This window comes from Ovis aries, chromosome 2 (assembly GCF_016772045.2).
Source record: "Ovis aries strain OAR_USU_Benz2616 breed Rambouillet chromosome 2, ARS-UI_Ramb_v3.0, whole genome shotgun sequence".
NCBI lineage: Eukaryota > Metazoa > Chordata > Mammalia > Artiodactyla > Bovidae > Ovis > Ovis aries.
The window spans coordinates 37,262,588-37,286,021 of NC_056055.1; the positions used below are offsets into that span (position 1 = coordinate 37,262,588).

Below are 23,434 nucleotides of genomic sequence, written 5' to 3' on the forward strand. Positions count from 1 at the left end.
TGAGATCAAGAAGTAAATTAGCTCTTGAGCTGTTGAATGTTCTCCCCGAAGATTAGTTTTCCACATTGTTGTCATTGCTCTTGGGTACTTACTCTTTATGATTTAGTATTTAGGCAGTTTTCCACATAGAGGGAAAAGACTGCAGTATACCGATAAATTTCTGTCTGGTCTCTGCTGCTCTCAGCCAGCTCTTAGGAGCCAAAGGGCTTTGTTTACTCCTTGCAGAAGTCACCCTACGGATTTTATTTTCAGGTGATCCTCAAGGGCAGCAAGGAGCGCAGCACCAGGGCCACTGGAGTTAATGCAGACTCCTCCCGCTCTCACGCTATCATCCAAATTCAGATCAAAGATTCAGCCAAGAGGACATTTGGCAGGTGAGCTGGAAATATGCAGAGAACTGCATTGTCTGCCTTTCCTTAATGTGACTTTGAAATATGTGTTGTCAACAACAGGACATCCTGCCCCATAGAGTTCTTTATTTCAGGGATACACCATAGAGTTATTAACTCTGAAATAAATCATTGTACCAAAGTGCCACCAGTTGATTAACCATGAAGTAATGACCTATTGTTGGTCAACTCTAAGTTATTAAAAGGAACATTGATTGCTTCTAGTGTGAAACACAGTATCAGCAGAGGAATAGTAGGAAATGCATCTCAGAGAGCTTACAGGTCAAAAAAAAGGAAAATTAATCCATCCTTCTTGAAAGAAGCCATACGACAGATGGGTACATTCATCGCCTCTCTGGTGCTATCTTAGCATCACTCTGCCACAGTGATGGATGAGCCTATCTCACCTCTGAGTAATGAGTCTTTTAGGGGGTGGGGAGCTGGAAAGCAGCCCACAAAAGTCTCTATTTAATTATCTAAGTGGTCACCTAAGTGATTTGCATTGTAGTCATTTAGCCTTATGGGAAGAATGTTTAATTAATTTCAATCATACTTTCTCACAAATGGTTAAAGCCAACAGAAGAGTGTAAGTGAACAGTGCGAGCTATAACTGACAGATTAAAATCTTGTGATACTTTTGGAAAACTGACAGTAATGTCTTTAACTTTCCTGAGGATGGGCCTGTGTTGATTTCTTCCTGCCATCACAAAATGTTGGCTGATATAAGAAGATACCAAAGCCCCAAAGAAATCTTGCCTGCTATGTCTGTTCTCTAGGATCTCTTTCATTGACTTGGCTGGCAGTGAAAGAGCAGCGGATGCCCGAGACTCAGATAGACAGACAAAGATGGAAGGCGCAGAAATAAACCAGAGTCTTCTGGCTGTAAGTTGTTTAAACCTTTCATCTAAAAGTCCTTCTTGAGAGATTATGCCCATCTTTACATGCAGCCAAAGTGGGTGAGGGTGGGTTGGAATAAGGCAGTGGAATTCCAGGGTTGGAGATGGAGGCTGCCCAGTCAGATTCTCGACAGCTCTTCCTCTCTCCCTGCCTTCTCTTCCTCTGGTCAGTCCTGCCAGTTAGAAACAAAGAAGTATTTCTGCAGTTGCGTGAATGGTTCACTTAAGTACATTTTCTGCTCTCATCAAATTTTAAAATTACCATCAGGAGACACAGAATGTCTGATTATCTCTTCTTGTGATTTTGAGAATTAAGGAAGAGTCAAGTGTTACCAATCTAATTCCTCCATTATTATGTTTCCTATCAACTTTTATGCCTTGTGGTTTTAGCAACCGTCAGTGAGCATTACTTTTATCCCATTGCTTTATTAGGGATTCCAAAATGGTGATATTCTAATTCTAATATTCCTTCTGTATTTATTAGCTGAAAAGAACTTTCTCCCAACTATCTGATTATCCTGAAGTCTAGCTCATGCAATGGAGGCAAGATAAATGCTTGGTTCTTTGCCTTCACTCACCAGTTTTCAGAATGAGTTGATGTCCTGGTAACCTGAACATGACCATGAGTTTGTTGGTCTTTACTTTTTTGTTTGTTTTTATATTATTATAAACTCATTGTCCTCCTCTTTTTTTTTTTTTTTTCACTTTTTAATTTATACATTTTTGGCTGTTATGTTCCTGTGTCTTTTTGACACAACCCTACTAATCCCTGGCTTTCTAGTATGACAAAATATTGTAGGCTTATCTTGTACATTTTTTCCGCCAGAACTTAAATCAGCCATTTCTTCAACAAGCCTTGGTTTTAGAGGGAAATGGTAGTTAGGGAGCATTTAGGAGTGCTAGTGGTGCTTATCACCACTGGGTTAGTTCTTACTTCTAGGTCTTTTTGATGGACAGAGAAGGGAAAAGTGTATCATGGATTCATACTAATAAATTAATTAATATTTCTCTCCCTTTTCTCTTATGCTAAAATTCTTAGTTCCTAACAACATTAATATAATTTATTTGCTCTACCTTAATATGTATGTATACCAAAATAATGGTATATTACTTTTAATATGGTTACTGAATTTAGATTAAGATTTCTTTGCAGTTGTCCTTTTTACCCTTATGTTGTATCCCTCTTGGGATGTACAGTCATAATATTATATTGCAAAGTCTCTCTAAATAATTCTGTGTGTTTAAGCTCACCAATTTTGTGTTCAGTTAAAGAAAAATTATAAAGTAAGCCACATTCAGAGAAGGCTAGTGTTCATCTCGGTCCCCTCACTCCTGTCATTCCCCTCCCCTTAGGTAACCAGTTTCTACCAACATGTTTGTTTGTACTCACCCCTTTCTCATGGGAAAAAAGAAAAGGCTAGCATACTGTTAACACTGCTCTGCAGTTTGCTTTTTTCACTTAACAGTATCCTGGAGCTCATTCATGACTGTTAGAGACCCCCATTCCTTTTTAGTACTGCCCTGTTTCCATCCACGTCAAGTCTTTTTGATTAGAACTGAAATCTCCTACTAGACACATCACTCTCAGGTCTCATGAGGGGTAAATTGAGAGGCTGAGAGAGGTGAGAGAGTCAGCATCTTTTTTTTTTTTATTATTTAAGAACTTTGAAAAATTTTAGATTTTAAAAAAGCTTCAAAAATAAACATGTAGCATTCCTTCACCTAGCCTTCCCAGTGTTAACATTTTATGTAACTATAGCAACTTAAATCAGGAAATGAACATTAAAACAATTCTGTTAGCTGTCTATAGACCTTGTTTGAATTTCATCAACAGTCCCACTCGTGTCCTTTTTTGGTTCTAGGATTCTGTGCTACCTTTAGCTGCCTTGGCTCTGTAGTCTCCTCAGTTTTGTCAATCTTGACCTTAACACCTTTGAAAAATGCTGGCCAGTTATTTTGCAGACTGTGTCTGAATTTGGGTTTGTGTAATGTTTTCTCATTATTAGGTTGAGATAATGAATTTTTAGCGAGAATAGTGCAGAAGTGATACCCTTCTCAGTATATTGTAGCAGCCAATATCATTACTGGTAATGTTAAACTTGATCACTGAGTTAAGGTGGTTTCTGCTAGGTTTCCCCTTTGTGAAGTTATGATTATTCTCTTTGTAATAAGTACCTTATGGACAGATACTTTTAAACTATGCTTATTTACATCATAATTTTGCTAATTTAATGTCCATTGATGGTTCTTACCTGTAACAATTATTACTGTGGTGTTCACATGATGAGGTTTTTCTGTGTCCATCATTCTACATTAGGAGATCCCCTTGTGGCTCAGTGGTAAAGAATCTGCATGCCAGTGCAGGAGACGCAGGTTCGATCCCTGGGTCGGGAAGAGCCCTTGGAGAAGGAAATGGCTACCCACTCCAGTGTTCTTACCTGGAGAATCCCATGGACAGATGAGCCTGGCAGGCTACAGTCCATGGGGTTGCAAAAGAGTCAGACACGACTTCATGACTGAGCACACAGTCTACATTAATTAGTTGGATTTCTACTGCAAGAAAGAGCTGTTTTTTTTCTCTTTACTTATTTACTTACTTACAACAGTAAATGGTCTGAGCCACAGTCAGCTCCCAGTCTTGTTTTTGCTGACTGTATAGAGCTTCTCCATCTTTGGCTCCAAAGAATATAATCTATCTGATTTCGGTGTTGACCATCTGGTGATGTCCCTGTGTAGAGTCCTCTCTTGTGTTGTTGGAAGAGGGTGTTTGCTATGACCAGTGCGTTCTCTTGGCAAAACTCTATTAGCCTCTGCCCTGCTTCATTCTGTACTCCAAGGCCAAATTTGCCTGTTACTCCAGGTGTTTCTTGATTTCCTACTTTGGCCTTCCAGTCCTCTATAATGAAAAGGACATCTTTTTTGGGTGTTATTTCTAAACGGTCTTGTAGGTCTTCATAGAGCCGTTCAATTTCACCTTCTTTAGCATTACTGTTGGGGCATAGGCTTGGATTACCATGATATTGAATGGTTTGCCTTGGAAACGAACAGAGATCATTCTGTCGTTTTTGAGATTGCATCTAAGTACTGCATTTCACACTCTTGTTGACCATGATGGCTACTCCATTTCTTCTAAGGGATTGCTGCCCACAGTAGTAGATATAATGGTCATCTGAGTTAAATTCACCCATTCTAGTCCATTTTAGTTCGCTGATTCCTAGAATGTCAACGTTCACTCTAGCCATCTCCTGTTTGACCACTTCCAATTTTCCTTGATTCATGGACCTGACATTCCAGGTTCCTATGCAATATTGCTCTTTACAGCATCGGACCTTGCTTCTATCACCAGTCACACATCCACACCTGGGTATTGTTTTTGCTTTGGCTCCATCCCCTCATTCTTTCTGGAGTTATTTCTCCACTGATCTCCAGTAGCATATTGGGCACCAACCAACCCGGGGAGCTCCTCTTTCAGTATCCTATCATTTTGCATTATCATACTGTTCATGGGGTTCTCAAGGCAAGAATACTGAAGTGGTTTGCCATTCCCTTCTCCAGTGGACCACATTCTCTCAGACCTCTCCACCATGACCCACCCATCCTGGGTGTCCCCACACAGCATGGCTTAGTTTCATTGAGTTAGACAAGGCTGTGGTCCGTGTGATCAGATTGGCTAGTTTTCTGTGATTATGGTTTCAGTGTGTCTGCCGTCTGATGCCCTCTTGCAACACCTGCCGTCTTACTTGGGTTTCTCTTATCTTGGACTTGGGGTATCTCTTCACGGCTGCTCCAGCAAAGTGCAGCCGCTGCTCCTTACCTTGGACAAGGGGTATCTCCTCAATTGCACTCATCTCACACATTAGTAAAGTAATGCTCAAACTTCTCCAAGCCAGGCTTTAGCAATACATGAGCCGTGAACTTCCAGATGTTCAAGCTGGTTTTAGAAAAGGCAGAGGAACCAGAGATCATATTGCCAACACGTGCTGGGTCATCAAAAAAGCAAAAGAATTCCAGAAAAACATCTATTTCTGCTTTATTGACTAGGCCAAAGCCTTTGACTGTGTGGATCACAATACACTGTGGAAAATTCTGAAAGAGATGGGAATACCAGACCACCTGACCTTCCTCTTGAGAAACCTATATGCAAGTCAGGAAGCAACAGTTAGAACTGGACATGGAACAACAGACTGGTTCCAAACAGGAAAAGGAGTACATCAAGGCTGTATATTGTCACCCTGCTTATTTAACTTATACGCAGAGTACATCATGAGAAACAATGGGCTGGAAGAAGCACAAGCTGGAATCAAGCTTGCTGGGAGAAATATCAATAACCTCAGATATGCAGATGACACCTCCCTCATGGCAGAAAGTGAAGAGGAACTAAAAGGCCTCTTGATGAAAGTGAAAGAGGAGAGTGAAAAAATCGGCTTAAAGCTCAACATTCAGAAAACGAAGATTATGGCATCCAGTCCCATCACTTCATGGGAAAGAGATGGGGAAACAGTGGAAACAGTGTCAGACTTTATTTTTGGGGGCTCCAGAATCACTGCAGATGGTGATTGCAGCCATGAAATTAAAAGACACTTACTCCTTGGAAGAAAAGTTATGACCAACCTAGATAGCATATTAAAAGCAGAGACACTACTTTGCCAACAAAGGTCCATCTAGTCAAGGCTATGGTTTTCCAGTAGTCATGTATGGATGTGAGAGTTGGACTGTGAAGAAAGCTGAGCACTGAAGAATTGATGCTTTTAAACTGTGGTGTTGGAGAAGACTCTTGAGAGTCCCTTGGACTGCAAGGAGATCCAACCAGTCAATTCTAAAGGAGATCAGCCCTGGGTGTTCATTGGAAGGACTGGTGCTAAAGCTGAAACTCCAATACTTTGTCCACCTCATGCGAAGAGTTGACTCATTGGAAAGACCCTGATGCTGGGAGGGATTGGGGGCAGGAGGAGAAGGGGGCGACAGAGGAAGAGATGGCTGGATGGCATCACCGACTCGATGGACATGAGTTTGAGTGAACTCCGGGAGCTGGTGATGGACAGGGAGGCCTGGCGTGCTGCAATTCATGTGGTCACAAAGAGTCGGACACGACTGAGTGACTGAACTGAACAGTAAATGGGTATTTCTTTCATTTGCTAAATTAGAATCCATTTCTATCATTACTTATTTTCTTGCTCACATTTTCCCAAATGGCTATTGGGAGTTCTTTCTGGGGTTCTGTCCATAAGTTCTTTCAGGTTGGTTTTGTATCTTTTTGACATGCTCATCAATTTTTTAGCATCTTCTTGCCTTTTAGCACTACAAGGTGTTACACACTCTTCCTTGCCCTTGCCCTGAAATCAATCATTTCTCCAAGGAGCTAATACACTTTTGAATACATACTACATACTAGTGAGTTTAATCTTCACAACAGATTCTCTTATTCCCACTTTATAGATCAGGATTCTGAAGCTCAAGTAAATTTGCCAACGGTTTAAAGCCTTTAGCTGGAAGTCTTTAATTATTATGTTTAAATTTATGGTCCAGGAATTAACTAGGAAACCTAAGAGGTACCTGTTGAGAGGGCTTCCCAGGTGGCGCTAGAATCTGCCTGCCAATGCAGGAGTTACAGGTTGGATCCCTGGATCGGAAAGATCCCCTGGAGGAGGGCATGGCAACCCACCCCAGTATTCTTGCCTGGAAAATCCCATGGGCAGAGGAGCCTGGAGGGCTATAGTCCATAGCGTTGCAAAGAGTCGGACATGACTAAAGCAACTTAGCATGGCGTGGCATGGCACCTGTGGAGTATCCTTTGGGGCTTGACTGTCTATCTCACATGGGAGACAACATGTAAAGGAGCCTGGAAACAAGCCTTAAAGAATAGGATCAAAATCTTGTGCTTTGTGAGGCGTACAAAGATGCCCCTTTTTTCTTTCCTGGATATGTCCCTTGCTTTTCCCTTAGAGCTTGGTAAAGTCTACTTTCCATTCTGATTCAGCAAGGCTAAAGGGACCCAAGGGCTCACAGAGATTGATGGCCACACTTGGATTTGAATATGTAAGGGGCAGGTGCAACTCAGGGGCCAGGTTTGGTTACCTGTTCATCCCTTCTATAGAATCTTCCCAGTGGGGATATTGGACTGACTTGTAATAAGAGTGGAAATTCCTTTATACCATCTTATAACCTTGCAGCTTCTTGGATAGAGAAGGGTTAGCTGTGGACATCTATGGCTGCTGCCAAGAACAGTCACAGGAGACTCTCAAGGCTAATTACCTTTTCTTGGTGAACTCCCAGCACTGGCACTTCCAAGGGATCCCTTCCATTCTCTTCCCTCCCTTTCTTCTCATTTACTGTCGCTTACCCTAGATGCATGACTCAGAAATAGAAGGTGTCTCCTCCCTGGTCTTGTCCCCTCAACCCCTGCTCTTTCTGATGGGCGTGTTGCCCTTGGAAATGTATATATTCAGATTTTTGCTGGCACTAGTGATGTCCAGTGAGCACTTCTTTGAGAGGCTCTGCCCGGGAGCAAGTGACATACCCTTCTTTGCCTTTGGGCCACCATCCCTACTTTTTTTAATGAGGGTATAGACCTAGGTGATTTTCCAGTTCCTTCCCAGCTCTCCCTCTAGGATTTCTCCTGTTCCATTCAGACAACTTGTATCTGAATCTGCACTTGAAGCTGTACCTGCCGGTGTGCATGTGTGAGCAGGGAGGCAGGGTCATGGCATGAGTATTTTCTCTATTTAAGTGCATCTTGTAGTTGGGAAGAGTGAGGAGAGAAAGGGAGCCGGCAAGCCAGAACTGCCACCACATAAGCTGGACTCTGGGACCAATAGGAGGGTCCCTGGGTTTGTCAATTCTTCGCTATCAGCTCTAATCCTAGGTTCACAGCCTTTAAGTTGAGAGGGGGCCGGGGGCAGGATGCTTAACCAGGCATAGCTAGCATAGAATGATGTTTTCCAGTCTACCTTGATTGTTCTTGTTGAGCAAGAAACTACCAGGGCATTTTGACTTCCTTTTGGAGGAAGGTTGCATGAGTGTGGTTTATTTAAAAAAAAAAAAAAAAAAAATCTGATCTGTTAGTCTCACTTTGCATGTGATATTTGATGTGCTTGTTATTCTCCCACTTTGCAGCTGAAGGAATGTATCCGTGCATTGGATCAGGAACACACCCACACTCCTTTCAGGCAAAGCAAATTAACTCAGGTAAAGTTAAATATGAGCTTTGAGTTCTGGTTCACTCGTGTGTTCCTTCTTCCATTCATTGAATCATTCAGGAGAGTTTCCACTGCCAGCAAGGCATAATGTGGCGGAGGGAGAGGGAGGAGGGGAGGAGTCACCTTCCGTCTAGGAGCTCTGTCTTGAAGAAGAAAGGGCATCCTCAGGCAGGGATCCCTGCAGTACACAGCAGCCAGGAAGCAGTGGTCACTGTCCAGCAGCTTTCCATTTATTTCTAACAAAAAGAAATCTTGTTGATTTAGTGGTATCTCTGAGCCTTTGAAGGGGATGGTAATGTAGCTGTCTTGGTACTCTCTTAGTTGAAGACTTAGATAGACCAGTGTTTCAAGACAAAAAATAATGGCAGCATTTAAAAAGAATGAGATGGATTTTTGACATGTCCTTCCAGGAAAGCTGACCAAGATCTATAGTTTAAAAATATGAAATGAGGAAAAAAAACTACACAGAAAAATTATGCATCTCTGTCAGCTGATTATTCTGAGTAGTAGGACCATAGCTTTTTTTTTTTTTTTTTTTCCATTTTTCTGTCACGAAAACGTGCTTTGATAGGAAGCACCAAGGAGAGTGGACCATGGAGGGATCAGCCTCGGTACAAATAGCTGTGAAGACAGTTACAGGGACCCCTGGTTCCCTTTTGCACCAAGACTGCACAGTAGAGCAGACTGGGTAGGAGGCAGTCTAGGTGAGGCTCTCTGGGTTCTGGGAGCAGTTTTCACTCTGTGCAGCTAGACCAACAGCTTCACGGGAACTGGGGCAGAGTCCATGATAACGTAGCTCTAACTTACTAGAATCAGTCATCTATGGGTTAGATGGTTTCTTCTCAAACATGACTACAACTGGGGACTCAGGAAACCCTTCTTTTGGATGGTTAGTCCTGATTCTGACATTGGCTTTGTTATTTTTCAAAACATGTCCTCCACCCCCAGAAATTGTGTTCCTATTTAATTAAATCAGTAATTTCACACATAAATCCACCTACAGAAACATACGCCTTTTTCACGCAAACATAAGTTTTAGATCTTTCCAGGTACCTAAGTACGTATATCCATAATTCGTTTTTATGGTTGTATGGAGTTCATAATTTTTTAGTGTTACTTGTTTATAGACCTAGAGATTTTCCAAATTTTACTATTATAATAGTGTAATGAATATCCTGTGTATACTTTTTTTTTAAAAAATCAGTTGAACAATTGTCTGTTAGGATAAAGTCTTTGAAGTGTGATTGCCAAACCAAAAATAGGAACATTTTCTTACCAGGTTTTTACCATATTACCAAACTGCCCTCCCAAAGGCATGTACCAGTTCACACTGCATAGTACATGGGCAGCAGACCCTCACCAGAGCAGGTTCCTGTGAGTCTTTCTTAATCTTATAGCCCCCCAAATTTTATTTTTTTAATTTAATTTATTTATTACTTGACTGCACTGGATCTTAGTTGAGGTAACGAACTCTGAGTTGCAGCATGTGGGATCCAGTTGACCACCAGGGAAGTCCCCACAAATTTTAATTTTGTAAAATGGTTTCTCTGCATTTCTTTGATTAGTGGTGCAGTGAGTACCTGTTTTGTTTGTTTATTGATCATTTTTGTTTCTTCTTTTGTGAATTGCCTTTTTGTAGAAGGTGGTAGATATGAGTATGGCCCAGTGTCCTGAACACAGTAAGTAGTCAATATGCCCTTTGTTAGTTGATTTCACTGACCTGCCTTCTGTTTCGAATAGGTGCTGAAGGACTCTTTCATTGGCAATGCCAAAACCTGCATGATCGCCAACATCTCACCAAGCCATGTGGCCACTGAACACACTCTGAATACTTTGCGCTATGCTGACCGGTGAGTCGCCCTCAGGTGTCAGAGTTGGGGGGGGGGGGGTGTGTGTGAAAAATGCGCACACAAGGATCTGACCTTGAGCTCCCCAAACCTGTTCTTACTGCCAGGGGAATGTGCAACTGGCCATGTGAAGAATGTGTTTTGGTAGGCCCTGTCATTTTACCAGTGTGAATGTGACAAGAGGAAGGTGACATGTTCCCTTGTTCAGGAGACAACTCCATCAGTGGCTCTTAAATAGCTAACCGGAGATGAAATATTTCTCCAGGGTGGAAGGCTTCATGAGGTTTTCTTCCTGCCAGCCTCAGCCCTAACTGTTAGGGATAGAGTGCCTATTATTTGTCAAAGCAGAAGTACTCAGAGCTATGTAGGTCCAGAAGAGATCGACCTTGTTTTATGGAAGGAGAAACTGAGGCCCAGAAAAGAGCAGGAACCTTAAAAGGGCTCACTGGGCGTTGGTGGCAGAACCAGTGCCTCTGACTGCCAGACCAAGGCTCCAGTGACTTTGGCATCTGCCAGGGTCCCTCCCAATCTTACCCAGGTCAGGTGTCTCCTACTCGTTTGACAGTGCTCTCGTTACCATCCTTTCCTCTGGCTGCTTTGCTGCCTGGTCCTACCATACAACACCTCCTCTCAGTCTCTCAGAAGCTGTCTCCAGAGTTAACAGACTATTTGAGGGGAACCTGGTTTTCCTGGTTTTCTTAAAATTGCTGTTGAAGAATCTTTCGTATCTGTGGCATTTTATGAAACTCACTGGGAAGGAAAGATAAGCTATCATTTAAGTTCCATGAGAACAGGAACCTTATCTTTTTCTCCACTGTCTCTGTCCTGCCTAGACAGTACTTGGTACCTAGTAGGTGTGTTATTAATATTAATGAATGAAAGGAGGAGCTCCCCATGGGCGTCAGGGCTTGAGTGATGTTCTCTGTGTACTTTATCTCAGTTCAGTAGGAGAGACCATTTACACAGTGGCTACTAGAATGGACTCTAGAGTGAAACTATCTGGGCCAGTACCCTGCCTTTGCCACTAGCTAGCTGAGTGATCTTGGCAAGTTTGCAAGTTCTCTGGACACATTAAGTTCCCTTAATGTGAACACGGATAATGATAACACCTACCTAATGTAACAGTTACATGGATTCAGTGAGGTGACATGTGTGAAGGGCTTAGGGCCACACCTGGCACAGAGTGAACACTCATATATGTTAACTTCAACAACGATAGTAATATTATAGGCATATGCTCAGTCGTGTCTGACTCTTTGTGGTCCCTGGACTACACAAGTTCCTATCCATGGAATTTCCCAGACAAGAATACAGGTATACTGCGGAAATACTGCAACTTTGGTTCAGACCACTGTGATAAATCGCACTGAAGTCTCAGATTGGTTTCCCAGTACATGTAAAACTTATATTTACACTATACTATGGAGTTTATCATGTGTGCAGCAGCATTATGTTTTTAAAAAACATGTACCTACCTTAATTTAAAAATAATCTTGTTGGAAAAGTGGCACTGATAGACTTGCTCATGCAGAGTTGCTATGAACCTTCAGTTTGTTAAAAAAAAACTCTCCTGATCATGGAATATTGGATGCATGCTAATATCCTCAGAGAAGACACCGATCTTTGTTCAAGTAAAGTGACGTATTTCATGTTGAAATAGAATATCCTCTTTATTCTTTCCTTTATTCTCTCCCAGATGAAAAAATAATTCCCAGTTCTTGTAATACTTTTCTTTGGTTTTTGTTTTCTCTGAAAGCTATAGGAATGGAATCCCAGGAATGTACATTAACATAAAATGGTCATTTACAGGGTCAAAGAACTAAAGAAAGGCATTAAATGTTGTACGCCAGCTAACAGTCGAAATCGAACATCTGGAAACTCTAACTCTTCTCCAAAACGAATTCAGAGCTCTCCTGTGGCCCTGCCAGGGGACAAATGTTCTCCCAAAAAAGTCAAGCTGGGGCTTCAGCAGCCGCTCACAGTGCCATCTGGCTCCATGAGAGGGAAGGCCCATCCTCTGGCTAGTCACCCAGCCAATATCCCTTTTGCTTCTATACCTAAGGTTCCTGGCAAAGAGGGTGGCTCTCGAGGGAGTCCTCCCCGAGAGTGGGTCATTCAGACTAGCTCTAGCAAAGGAACCGTGCTGTCTGGACATGTAGCCATAAAAAGGGCAGAAGAATCAGCTGCATTATGCTCTGAGAAAAACCCAATTGGCAACAAAACCTCCCTAGGCTGGGGAAGCAGGGCGCCAGGCCCAGGAGGGGACCTGGCCCATGGTAAGCCACCCTCCCGGTGCAAGAAAGTGCAGACTGTGCAGCCTGTGCAGAAGCAGCTTGTGTCTCGAGGCGAGCTCTCCTTTGGCAGTGCCCAGCGCTTAGCGGAGTACGGTCAGGGCAGCAAGGAGGGCGCGCCAAGCTGGCCTGCCTCTGAAGCCTGGACCAACATCCCTGCGCAGCAGGCGGCGAGGGAGGAGCATTTGCGCTTTTACCACCAGCAGTTCCAGCAGCCACCTCTCCTCCAGCAGAAGTTACAGTACCAACCCCTGGAAAGGTTTTTATGCCGGTCCCGGCCCCCAGAAGGGCAGCTCCAGAGTGACATCCCTCCTCCCTTCCACCCTCATCGTGCTGAGAGTCATGATGGAGCCCAAGTCCCTCAAGCCGAGGACCCTGATGACAGCGACTTCAGTGAAGATTCTTTTTCACATGTCTCCTGTCAGAGGACCACAAAGCAGGGAGAGAGCCCGGAGAACAGCGAAGGCTCGTTCTTCCTTCATCAGAGGGAGCAAGGTCCTGAGGAGCAGGTGGCTGAAAGGCAGCAGAGTCTGTTTCTCAGCCCAGATGGTGACAAGGAGGGTGTAACTAGAAGCTGGGTGTACTCCAGGGACCCCGCAGGCCACAGAAGGATAACACTCAATCACAGCCGCAGCCCAGGTCAGGTGCCCTTGGACTGGAGCGGAGAGGAGGACTCAGGCTCCTCAGGGCCTCCTCCCAGAGAAGACCTGGCAGGGAAGCCTTACTGCTCACAGGTGGACTCTGTGTATGATCGGGAAGGAGGTGGCGGCCCTGCTTTTGACCTCAGACAGGAAGCCTTCAGAAGTGAGGTTCCTGGGCAGGCCGAGGGCAGCTTGCCATCCCTGGAGGAAGATGGTTTCACTTGCTCACTATCCCACATCGCAGTTCCTGGATCCCCAGACCAGAGAGACACAGTGAGCACACCCCTGAGAGAAGTCAGTGAAGACAGCCCAATTCTGGAGACCAGACCAAGGAAAAACAGTAACCCTTTCCAAGGAGAAGACTCTAATGGTGAATTAGGCACGTGCTCTGAGTATGCTTCCGGACTGATGGCTCCGCTCACCATGTCCCTCCTGGAGAGCCTGGATGATGGGGGGGCTCCTTCCTGGGAGCAGCCGGCCCAGGATGGAACTGCGCATGGTCTCATGGCAGTGGACACAGAGGGGCCAGCAGTGAGCCGTGCAGTGTCATCGGGTGATCCAGAGGCGGTCCTGCCAACATCTTCGGCAACCGAGCACCTGTGGCTCTCCTCATCTCCCCCCGACGACAAGCCTGGGGGCAGTCTTCCAGCTCTGTCCCCATCACCCATCCGTCAGCGCCCACCTGACGAGCTGCCCAGCGGAGAGGCTGACCCGGGGGAGGCCTGCCAGAGCAGAGGGACCGCACTTTTCTCCCGGGGGCACCGTTATGCCAATGCTGAGACAGAGCTGGACAGCTCCCAGGGTTTCCTGGGAAAGCCCTTCCTCACCTTACATCCTGGAGGACCTCACGCTGGGCCTACACTCACCCCCAGAGCAGGAAATAGTGATGTGGCTGACCAGCCTGGGGCCCAGGAGAGAAAGCAGCTCACTGGGCCCAGCTGGCTGGAACTGGGTTTCTCCACAGACCCCATCACACTGTCTTGCTACAATGAGGACATTGCATGGCTCAAACATAGGCCAATCCCAAGGTCCTTAGCAAGGCCAGGCTCTCCGCTGGTGGCCAGCTGCTCTCCCAAGATCGCTGGGACACTCCGTCAGCCTGCCCTGGGACATGCACAGTAAGTTGGACTCTCCTACCTAGGCTTGGGCCCTTTGGCATCCCTACTCCCATGCCAGCTTATTGTCTGTTCTGGGAATAACTATGGTTGGCTCAGAGACAGGCTTTGTCCACCTTTTCAAGGGAGCCTGCCTAGATGCATCTGACATGAGCAGTAGGAGTAAAATGTATTGGAGCAGGCCTGCCAGGATGGGTGGCCCCTCAGCCTGGGAAAGCTAGATGTGAGGGAGAGAAGGGAGGATCTGATCCCGTGACCAAGCCTGAGACCCGAAGTGAGACCAGAATCCTCTTCATTCTGGTGGGTATGTATTCTTGGAAGTGCTGTCCCAGGACACAGAAGCAGCAGACTGTGCCCCCAGAGCCCCAGCATTCTAGGCACCTTCCAGGATGGCAAAGTAGGAAACGGGCTGCTGACTGTGCTGCTTTCCTCAGAGGAGGCTGGATGGTACAGCAGAATAAGACAGCCTTAGAGGATGTGAAAGGAGCGGGGCTCGAGGGCTAGAGGCGCAGGACGGCAGGGTGGCAACAGATGCTTCTCTGTGAGGCCGCAGCCCTCCACTCTGGCTCGATTCCCAGGGCCAGCTGTCTGCCTGCTCACTGGGGCTTGGCCTGGGCCTTGGGCAAAGAGAAGGGCATGCAGGGATGTCCAGGGCAGGAGCCCACCTATAGCCAGGGGACAATCATGCTGTTGTGTGGTCTCTACCCATAAGGGGGTCTGACAGAAGGCAGATCCTCCAGCTTCTAGCCCAGACCCCTTTGCTGTGGTCCCTGAACTCCCCACAGAGAGGAGAAATGCCCGCAGGCTAGGTGGCAGGCTCTACCTTGTGCCACGTGCGGGCTGCAGTGGCATAGCCTTTAGCTTCTGTGCAAGGAAGCTGTGAGCAGCTCCAGCGGAGCAGCAGCATCCAGCCCTGTCTTTCAGTGAACCCGGGAGGCCCTGGGGGGCGGCTCCCAAAGCCACTGTCTCTTCCCAGTACCTCATGGCTACTCCCTAGTCCCTTGACAAGCCCTTAAAAGAACGGGTGAAGAGGCAGGAGATGGTGGGGAGCTCATTCCCATCAAAGCCTCGACCTCTTTGGGAAGCAGCAGCTCCTGGCCTAGAGATGAGGCTTAGTTCCAGAAAGCTGCCCATGAGAGATGGGAGGCCCAAGGCTCACAGCATCCCTTCTGCTTCCCAGGCAGGTGGTCATCCAAGCACACCAGGAACAGCTGGATGAAATGGCTGAGTTGGGCTTCAAGGAGGAGACCCTGATGAGCCAGCTGGCTCCTACTGTAAGTGGTCTTGGCTGGAGCCTCCAGGGCTGTTGGGACTTAGCCTGCAGCTAGTTTGACATTATTTAGTCACTAAGTCATGTCTGACTCTTCTGCAACCCCATGGACTGTTGCCCACCAGGCTCCTCTGTCCATGGGAGTCTCCAGGTAAGAATACTGGAGTTAAGTTGCCATTTCCTTCTCCAGGGGATCGTCCCGACCCAGGGATTGAACCCACGTCTCCTGAATTGGCAGGCCTGTTCTTTATCACGGAGCCACCAGGGAAGTCCAGCTAGTTTGATAGTCATCCCTGTTTCCTGCAGTGTGTGCAGAAAGGGTGTGCTGCCACACTGTAGCTTTGTTGAGGCTTTGAGCCTTCTCTTGCCACTCCTCTGAGCTGGCTTGAGGGGCGCAAGGACAGGTGGGAGATGGCGTGACACTCCCCATTCCCAGGCCACTGTTTCCAGCCTCTCTCCTTGCCATTCTGCCTTCCTAGTGGCTTATTGGAGGCCCCTCCCTGTGATGGTAACAGTGACTTGCCTTATGCAGACCAGAGGTACTTCTAGAAAAACACCCTTGTGCCCTGCAGATACCTCTCTGTAGAGAAGGGGGCCCACCCTATGCCATGGTGACTATCCTGCAGGTTTTCCAACTGGAGAAAGGGCCTGGGCTCTGAAATCCTCCTGCAAGAGAAGGGATTAGAAAAGCAGATATGACAGAGGGCCAGTAACAGCAAAAGCTCCATTTGACCTTTGTTTCCTTTCTCAGGATTTTGAAGGTTTTGTGATTCAGCTAGATGAAATCATGGTTCTGAAGTCCAAGTGCATCCAGAGTCTGAGGAGCCAGCTACAGCTATACCTGGCCTGCCACAAGCCAGCTGCAGGCCCTGAGAGGACAGCGGTGTCTTAGAGTGGAGTTGGTATGGGGTGGCTGGGCTCTCAAGAGCTGGAGGGGCCTCCACCAGGTCCCCCTGCAGATCTCGGCACCCACTCCCTTGTCCCTCCCATGCTGGTCGCTCCCTCACCACTCATGGCCTGGGCTGGGTCCCAGCTCCTCTCTCAGAGCAAGCATCTGTCCAGTTCCAAGCACCGGGGCTTCTGCAGGGAAGGACAGATGAGCCTGAACAACTTCTAATAGGTCTCTCCCTTTTCTTTGGGGTTGAGGATTTGCATTACTGACCCTTTGTGGAAACACAGTTGGGTCTAATAACCCTGTAGATGTTTCTGAATTTGGGGGTCTGAGGATGGGGGCGGGCGGTGGTCAGCGGTAACCTACAGGTTGGAGGTCGCAAGCTAGGAGAGAGGACATGCTGAGCCTAGAGGTTTTACCAGCTGGATTCTGTGCCTTCCTCCAGGACTTGGTCAAAAACTAAAACGCTGGTGCTAGTGGGGTGGGGGTTGGGTGAGATCTGCCCCACCAGCCCTTGGGAGGTTAGCTTTTGATGAATAAACCGTAACTCAATGTCCCGCAGATGCGGGACAGGTCTTTTGCTTCCAGTTCCCCTCCCTCTCTGCAACCCAGTATTTAGACGGAAGAGGGCGCTCGCATCACTGCATTCTTTCCCCATCTCTGCCTTTTGCTGAGACCATCTGCCTGCATCATATTCCTAAGTCCTATCTGTGAGTCCTCACCCACTGTACTCCCCCACAGAATAGCTGAATGGCTGGAGTATCTCAGGCAAGTCCATCTCCTAGCCTCACCTTTATCCAGGGTCACCCTGGCCATCTACTCGCCCTTTCAGTGGCCTGTGTTCAGTGCCTTGGCATTAAGCGCTCTGGCCAGTGAGACTCTAAAGCAGTTTTACACACATACATGCACCCCTTCATGTGAGTTGTTTGCTGTGTATCTTTCTAGCAGAAAGAAGCTTAAGAAGTACCAGGTAGTCCATCACTTACCAAGGCCACCTTGGATCAAGTTGAGATTCACATGTCAAAGCCTTGGCCCTGACACCCATTTTGATATGAAATTTTGATCTCTTGTAGAAGTTAAAGGATAACTTCTACAAATTTTAAAAGAAGGGTTTAATTAATTTTAAAGGCCAGAAGAGGGGCCAACTGGCTTTCTGAGACAATGGCCATGCCTCATCTGACTACCAGAGGGTGGCCTCTTTCCAGCTTACTGCTCCCCAGCCCAAAGGTTCTGTATCCTCAAATCATCACTACAAAAATTAGAGACCCATCCAAGCCAAGATCACAGGGAGGACTGTGGGGGAGAGAGTATTACAACTAAGGACAAGAAGCTAGGGATAAGTCTAGTACCACTGAATACAACAGCACCACTGAGAGCTAGTGAAGAAGTCTGAATCCCCGTCCTGCCTGTGGAATACATAAATATGACTGATGCTGCTCACAGGACAAGGGACTTAGTTCTCACTTCTGAGTGCGTCTCCCAAAGGCCAAGCCCGTCTCACTTCCACAGTCAGTCTTGCAGGAAGGCACATGTCTATGTCCTTAACCCAGAAACCGAGCTATGTCAGGTTTAAACAGACCCTTGTGTCTAGGCCTGCCTTTCCAAACCAAAAACCTGGGTTGCACAGGCCTAAGAGTTGGAAGAAAGGAGTGAAATGACAGAAAATGGTTAGCTTCTGTTCCATCCCCAGCAAATGCGCTTACCACTCACTAACCTCCACCCTGCAGCGAAACATTCCTTGACAATAAAGAAATCATCACAACAGGATATACCTTTTAGATTTTTATTAGTAGTTCTCTCTGAAGAATCAAAATAGTTAGCAAATTACTTTAGATTCATCAAGACTGTATATCCTTTGTATTTAGATCTTTAATGATGTACAACATAATACAAAACCAACCAAAGAGACTGATTTCTATGACTAGGTGTTATTCGTTGTGTCGTCCTAGAGCAGGGACTGGAGGGAGAGGCTGTTCTCCAGGGAGAACTGAGGTGGAGTTAGTGCTGGGGGACTAAATCATGGCCTGCTTTTCCCCCAGTTGATGTGCTGGGAAGGGACAAATGATTCCTTAAACTGACAACTGCTTCCTAGAGTAGAGGGCTCTAAAATCCTGGGTAGCAGAAGATTGTAGTCCAAACCAGGCCAAAAGAAACAGGCTGGGGCAGGGAAGTGTGGTAACTGCCTGGCAGAAAAGGCAAACTCAGGGCCCCAAGGGGTAAAGGGCATTCTCTGCACCTCAGAGACATTGCAGAACCAGTGTCACACTAAGTGACATTGTTAAAAAGGGAAAGAAAGAAAACCCTGGAAGAACCTTTCAATTGCACTCAACTTGGATTCGAGGTCAGCCCAGTCTTGCGGACGAGGGAACATCTAGCCCCAAAGCAGCACTGAGTCTGGCCCCACCGCCTCCTCCTCCCCAGCGCCTTTTGGCAGCCGGGCCACGTTTCGGCTGAAGCCATACAGATCCCAAAAAGACCAGAGAAGTCGATCTGGAGGGCCAAGGCGGGAAGGACACTTCTCAGGATACAAATACTTTTAATATGGAAGGAGCCAGGACAGTTCTAGGGGCATGTGCATGCCCAAATCTTACCCACTTTCTCCCCAGCTCAGGACCTAGGCTTGTAGAGACTTGGCAAGCACAGTCTCCACACCTGACCTTCCACCCCCAAAAGAAAATCTGGAAGTGTGCCCCTTCTCTTTCCCCACAGGTGGGCTCCTCAGGGCCTCCTGCAGGGGTGGTTCTGCGGCAGGGCCTAGGCAGGGCCTCATCTCAGCTGGCTCCCGCCCGAGCCATGAGGTCTTCCAGAGCATTGTCCTGGTCGTTGTTGTGTAATAGCAGAACTTCCTTAATATCTTTCAGTTCAAAGCCCATTTCCTTAAATTTGCTCATTAACTGAAGAAACTCCATCATCTAAAGAAAAGTAAGAGAATACAAATTCAAGAAAGGGTTCTGGCCACATAGCACAGCCAAGCAGCAGAACACACGCCTAAGGGGCTGCTTGGGAGGGCATCCTTGCCGGAGCCTCTCAGGGCCCCAAGCGAGCAGAGGAGGGCCGTGGAGGCCAGGTTGATGCCACAGCCAGGCCCCAGATCTCAAGGACCTTCATTCAGGTCCCACCATCGACGTCCATGCTCCCATCCAGCCTAGGCAAAATGACTACACATCTCCCCCATCATCCGAAAGCTTTTGCTTTTGCCCAAGTCATTGTTTCCCATCCCTTCCCTGGGATCGTTGATGGTCTTCAACCTGATACTTCCATGTGAGCCAAACATCCACATGCCTGTCTGGACACAGGAGATTCTTGCTCCAACTAGTTCTGCCTACAGTCAGTGGGAGGGATGAAGGCTGTGGAACAGGAGTGCCCCCAAGACAGACTGCTTTGTCCCTTCTTTCCAGAGGGTTCCCATGAAGCATGGAGGTGCCTACCTTTTCCTCTGAACACTGCTGCATTTCCAGAGCCTCTTCCACCAAAAGAGGGTCAAAGCCCTTCTCACAGAGCTGTCCATGTGCAAAGAGATAGTCGAGAATCTTAAGAAAACAGAAAGGGTTTAGCACCTACTGCCACTGTTTTCTGTGTTTCCCAAAAGTCTTACACAATCAACACGTCTGCTCCCCACCTTGACTATTACATCCTGGATAGGACTTGACTTTGTACCTTGAACTGTGTCCAACACAGCAGGACCCCAGTGACTATTTGCTGATAGACACACCCTTCTAAATATGCATTCACAGTCTTCAAAGGAGTTCCTGTCACAGCTGACTCACATCTCCCAACTGACGTCAACCCCAGAGCCTGGGCAGGATATTCTCCTAAGAAACCACCCAAGTCAGAAAGTGCTCTCAAGGCTTAGGGCTCCAGTACCCTATATTAGAACTGCCTGGGTGCTTCTGACAGGATAGACATTTGTGGAAGACGACATCTGACCATACCTCAAGCCTATTCTGCCACTGCCTCAGGAAAAGCAGAGAAGAGAAGAGGGGTAACTGGGTAAGGTAGTCCTCAACGCCAGTACTCCCAAGTCTGTCCCTCAGCCTAGGTCCCAGAGCCCCCAAAACAAGCACTGCTGGAAACTCCCAACAAAGCCCCCCTGAGTCCTGCCTGCCCTCCCTAATCACAGAAAAAGACAATGGTGCTGTGAGTCTGAGGGACTCCAGGACGGAGGCAGGACACTTCCAGCTCCCGAGATCGGGGGCCTCTCCCCTGCCCCGGCCCTGTGGCTGACCAAGCACTCACCTGCTCAATATTCTCTCCTTTCTTCCTCATGGCTCTCAAGACACACTCATATGAGTAGCCCATGCTGACCACTGTCTCCACACAGTGCCGCTCGCTGGGGGACAGCGCCTGCAGTTCAGAGTAAGCCTGGGGACAGCTGGGAGTGTTGGGCACTTGTGACACTGAGAGATTAGGAGGTGTGACCTAGTGGGAGAGAGACAAAGGATTAAGGCAAGCAGACAGACCCAGGCCCCAGAAGACAAGTCACTGAGGTGGCCCGATCCAGGGGTTTATCAATCCTGACCTAATCAAGCCTCCAGTCAAGTAACCTGCCTGCAAGAAAGGGCCAGATTTCTGGCCAGACATCCTGAGGAAGAACAAAGAGGGGCAGGGGAGTTCCAGCTGAGGGACAGAAAAGTTGGGAAGACACCTGCAAGTGTGACTGTCCTCTGACCTCATCCTGCCTTGCAGAGTGAAGAAGCCTTGCTTTTGTAGCACATGAAAGCACATGCCCTTCCCTGCCCAAATCCCCTGGGTTTGTAGGGGAGAAAGAAGTTCTGAAAACCGCCTTTGGTAGCACCCTGCTGGCTGCTACGACTTCTCTCCAGGGCTCCATTATCCCTTTCCTAAACTGCTGTATCTGAGTACTAGAGGGATCATTAATCTCAAATCCCCTCACTCCAGAATTGACTGTCCCAGTAACCATGTCCATCACCTCCCAGTGTCCGTCGTCACATCTATCACTGGGCTGGTAGATGGCCAGCTCAGGGCTCCCACGCTCTGCTACCAAAGCAAGGCTGAAGACTACCGCCCCTCCAGGCTGTACCCTCAAGGACTGGAACATGGTCCCTAGGGCCCAGCCTCTACTGCACTGGCCACCGGTGGCCTGCTCCTACCACTGGCCCCCAGCCTGACTGGACAGATTCCCAGACTTAAACCCTACCACCACTTCTGATAATAATCAGCCCCAAGGCAAAAAGGCAGCTCACTCCCAGGCTGAAGGACAGAACCACAATGGGAAAAGCTGACAACCTGGCTCATCTCCCAAGAACCAGGAAAAATCATCCAAGAAAATTTTATTTAACCCTCTCCTTTTTTGGGGGTTTGGGGGAGAGGAAGAGAGGAGGGAAAGAGCCTGCTTATCCTAGAAGCATGTTCAAAATTCTATAGCTATAACCAGATACTCTCCTCCAGGTCAGCTGGGGGAAGCCAAGAAGCTTCGAAGCCTGCAGTGTCTGCTGAACCCTCTCACCAGAGCACACTCCAGGCAGTACAGTCCTGGGGCTCAGTCATCAGGGTGCAAGAGTCACGACGGCACAGGAACTGAGCACACCAGTCCGGCCACTTTACGGGCCCCAAGACTGTCTTTAGGGGCAGGTTCTGCCTGGGCCTGGAAATACCAATAGCCAAACGGCATCTTCTTCACATTGCTGGCACAGTACTTCTCACACAAGGAGCTCCCAGACATCAGGTACAATGTCGCGTGCAGTTCTGAATGCTCGAAGCCTGGCTCTGATACGCGTGTCTGTGTGCTCAGTGGCTCAGTCATAATTGACTGCGACCCAAGGACTGTAGCCTGCCAGGCTTCTCTGTCCTCGGAATTTTCCAGAATGGGTTGCCATTTCCTTCTCTAAGGGATCTTCTCAATCCAGGGATTGAACCTGCATCTCCTGCGTCTCCTGCACTGGCAGGCGGATTCTTTACCACTGAGCCAGCTAGAAACCCTGCGCCCTGATACACTGATTCTACCTTCCAAAATCCACTGAAATGATGATAAAACTGTATTAACGTTAGAAAAAGAGGGCATAACAGAAGACGATGTATTTCAATGAAATTTTAGAAGGTGGAATGCTAACGGAGGCAGAATAACTGGCAGAAGCAGTGAAGTTACAAGTGGGAGATGGGAGAGTCACGTCTAGCGGGAGACCCCTGAGGTTTCAGCATTTGGAAGCACCAGGTACTGTTGGGGTAAGGCAAAGTACGAAGGCAATGATCAGCAGAAAACCCTCAGGAAGACCTCCCCAACCCACCTGTGGAGATAGAAGGTTTAATCTAGAAAATGGGAATCAATAATAAAAGGACAGATACCAGGCACAGCATATGGCAGAGGGAGGTACAAGAACCAAAACGGGATTGAGTAAGCCTATCTCAGTATCCTCACTTTCTTTAGCCTTCAAGCAGAATTCTTAGATAAACTTTAATAGCCCCCAAGATCTTCATATGATGATGTTTTACAGAGCTCCCTTCAAAGCCCTGGTGGCTCAGACGCTAAAGCGTCTGCCTGCAATGAGGAAGACTCGGGTTTGATCCCTGGGTCAGGAAGATCCCCTGGAGAAGGAAATGGCAGCCCATTCTAGTACTCTTGCCTGGAAAATCCCATGGATGGAGGAGGCTGGTAGGCTACAGTCCATGGGGTCACAAAGAGTCAGACACGACTAAGCAACCTCACTTTGACTTTCTTCAAAGCCTTCTCTGGTGGCTCAGATGGTAAAATCTGCCTGCAATGCAGGAGACCCACGTTCAATCCCTGGATCGGGAAGATCCCCTGGAGAAGGGAATGGCAACCCACTCCAGTATTCTTGCCTGGAGAATCCCATGGACATAGGAGCCTGGAGGGCTACAGTCCATGGAGTCACAAAGAATCGGACACAACTGAGTAACTTTCACTTTCACGTCAAAGCC

General features: G+C 47.2%; 2 protein-coding genes across 16 annotated transcripts in view; one reads left to right on the plus strand and one right to left on the minus strand.

The window, feature by feature from the left end:
* KIF24 (kinesin family member 24) overlaps window positions 1–18,449 on the plus strand; it is a 70,099-nt gene extending 51,650 nt beyond the window's left edge. For 2 of the 4 annotated variants that reach the window (XM_012118196.5, XM_012118205.5), the window contains exons 8-14: window positions 253–374; window positions 1,166–1,271; window positions 8,399–8,470; window positions 10,222–10,331; window positions 12,138–14,378; window positions 15,556–15,649; window positions 16,397–18,449. In XM_012118196.5, coding sequence (XP_011973586.2) covers window positions 253–374; window positions 1,166–1,271; window positions 8,399–8,470; window positions 10,222–10,331; window positions 12,138–14,378; window positions 15,556–15,649; window positions 16,397–16,537 — 2,886 coding nt within the window. In that variant the 3' untranslated portion in view covers window positions 16,538–18,449. The remainder of the gene's footprint in view (window positions 1–252; window positions 375–1,165; window positions 1,272–8,398; window positions 8,471–10,221; window positions 10,332–12,137; window positions 14,379–15,555; window positions 15,650–16,396) is intronic. The other 2 variants (XM_060410867.1, XM_060410868.1) reach the window with 1 other exon arrangement.
* UBAP1 (ubiquitin associated protein 1) overlaps window positions 18,307–23,434 on the minus strand; it is a 67,021-nt gene continuing 61,893 nt past the window's right edge. For 7 of the 12 annotated variants that reach the window (XM_060410881.1, XM_060410877.1, XM_060410883.1 and 4 more), the window contains 2 exons: window positions 20,774–20,956; window positions 18,307–20,067 (listed from right to left, as the gene is read on the minus strand). In XM_060410881.1, the coding sequence (XP_060266864.1) occupies window positions 19,741–20,067; window positions 20,774–20,956 (510 nt within the window). In that variant the 3' untranslated portion in view covers window positions 18,307–19,740. The remainder of the gene's footprint in view (window positions 20,068–20,773; window positions 20,957–23,434) is intronic. The other 5 variants (XM_015093072.4, XM_004004135.6, XM_042243091.2 and 2 more) reach the window with 1 other exon arrangement.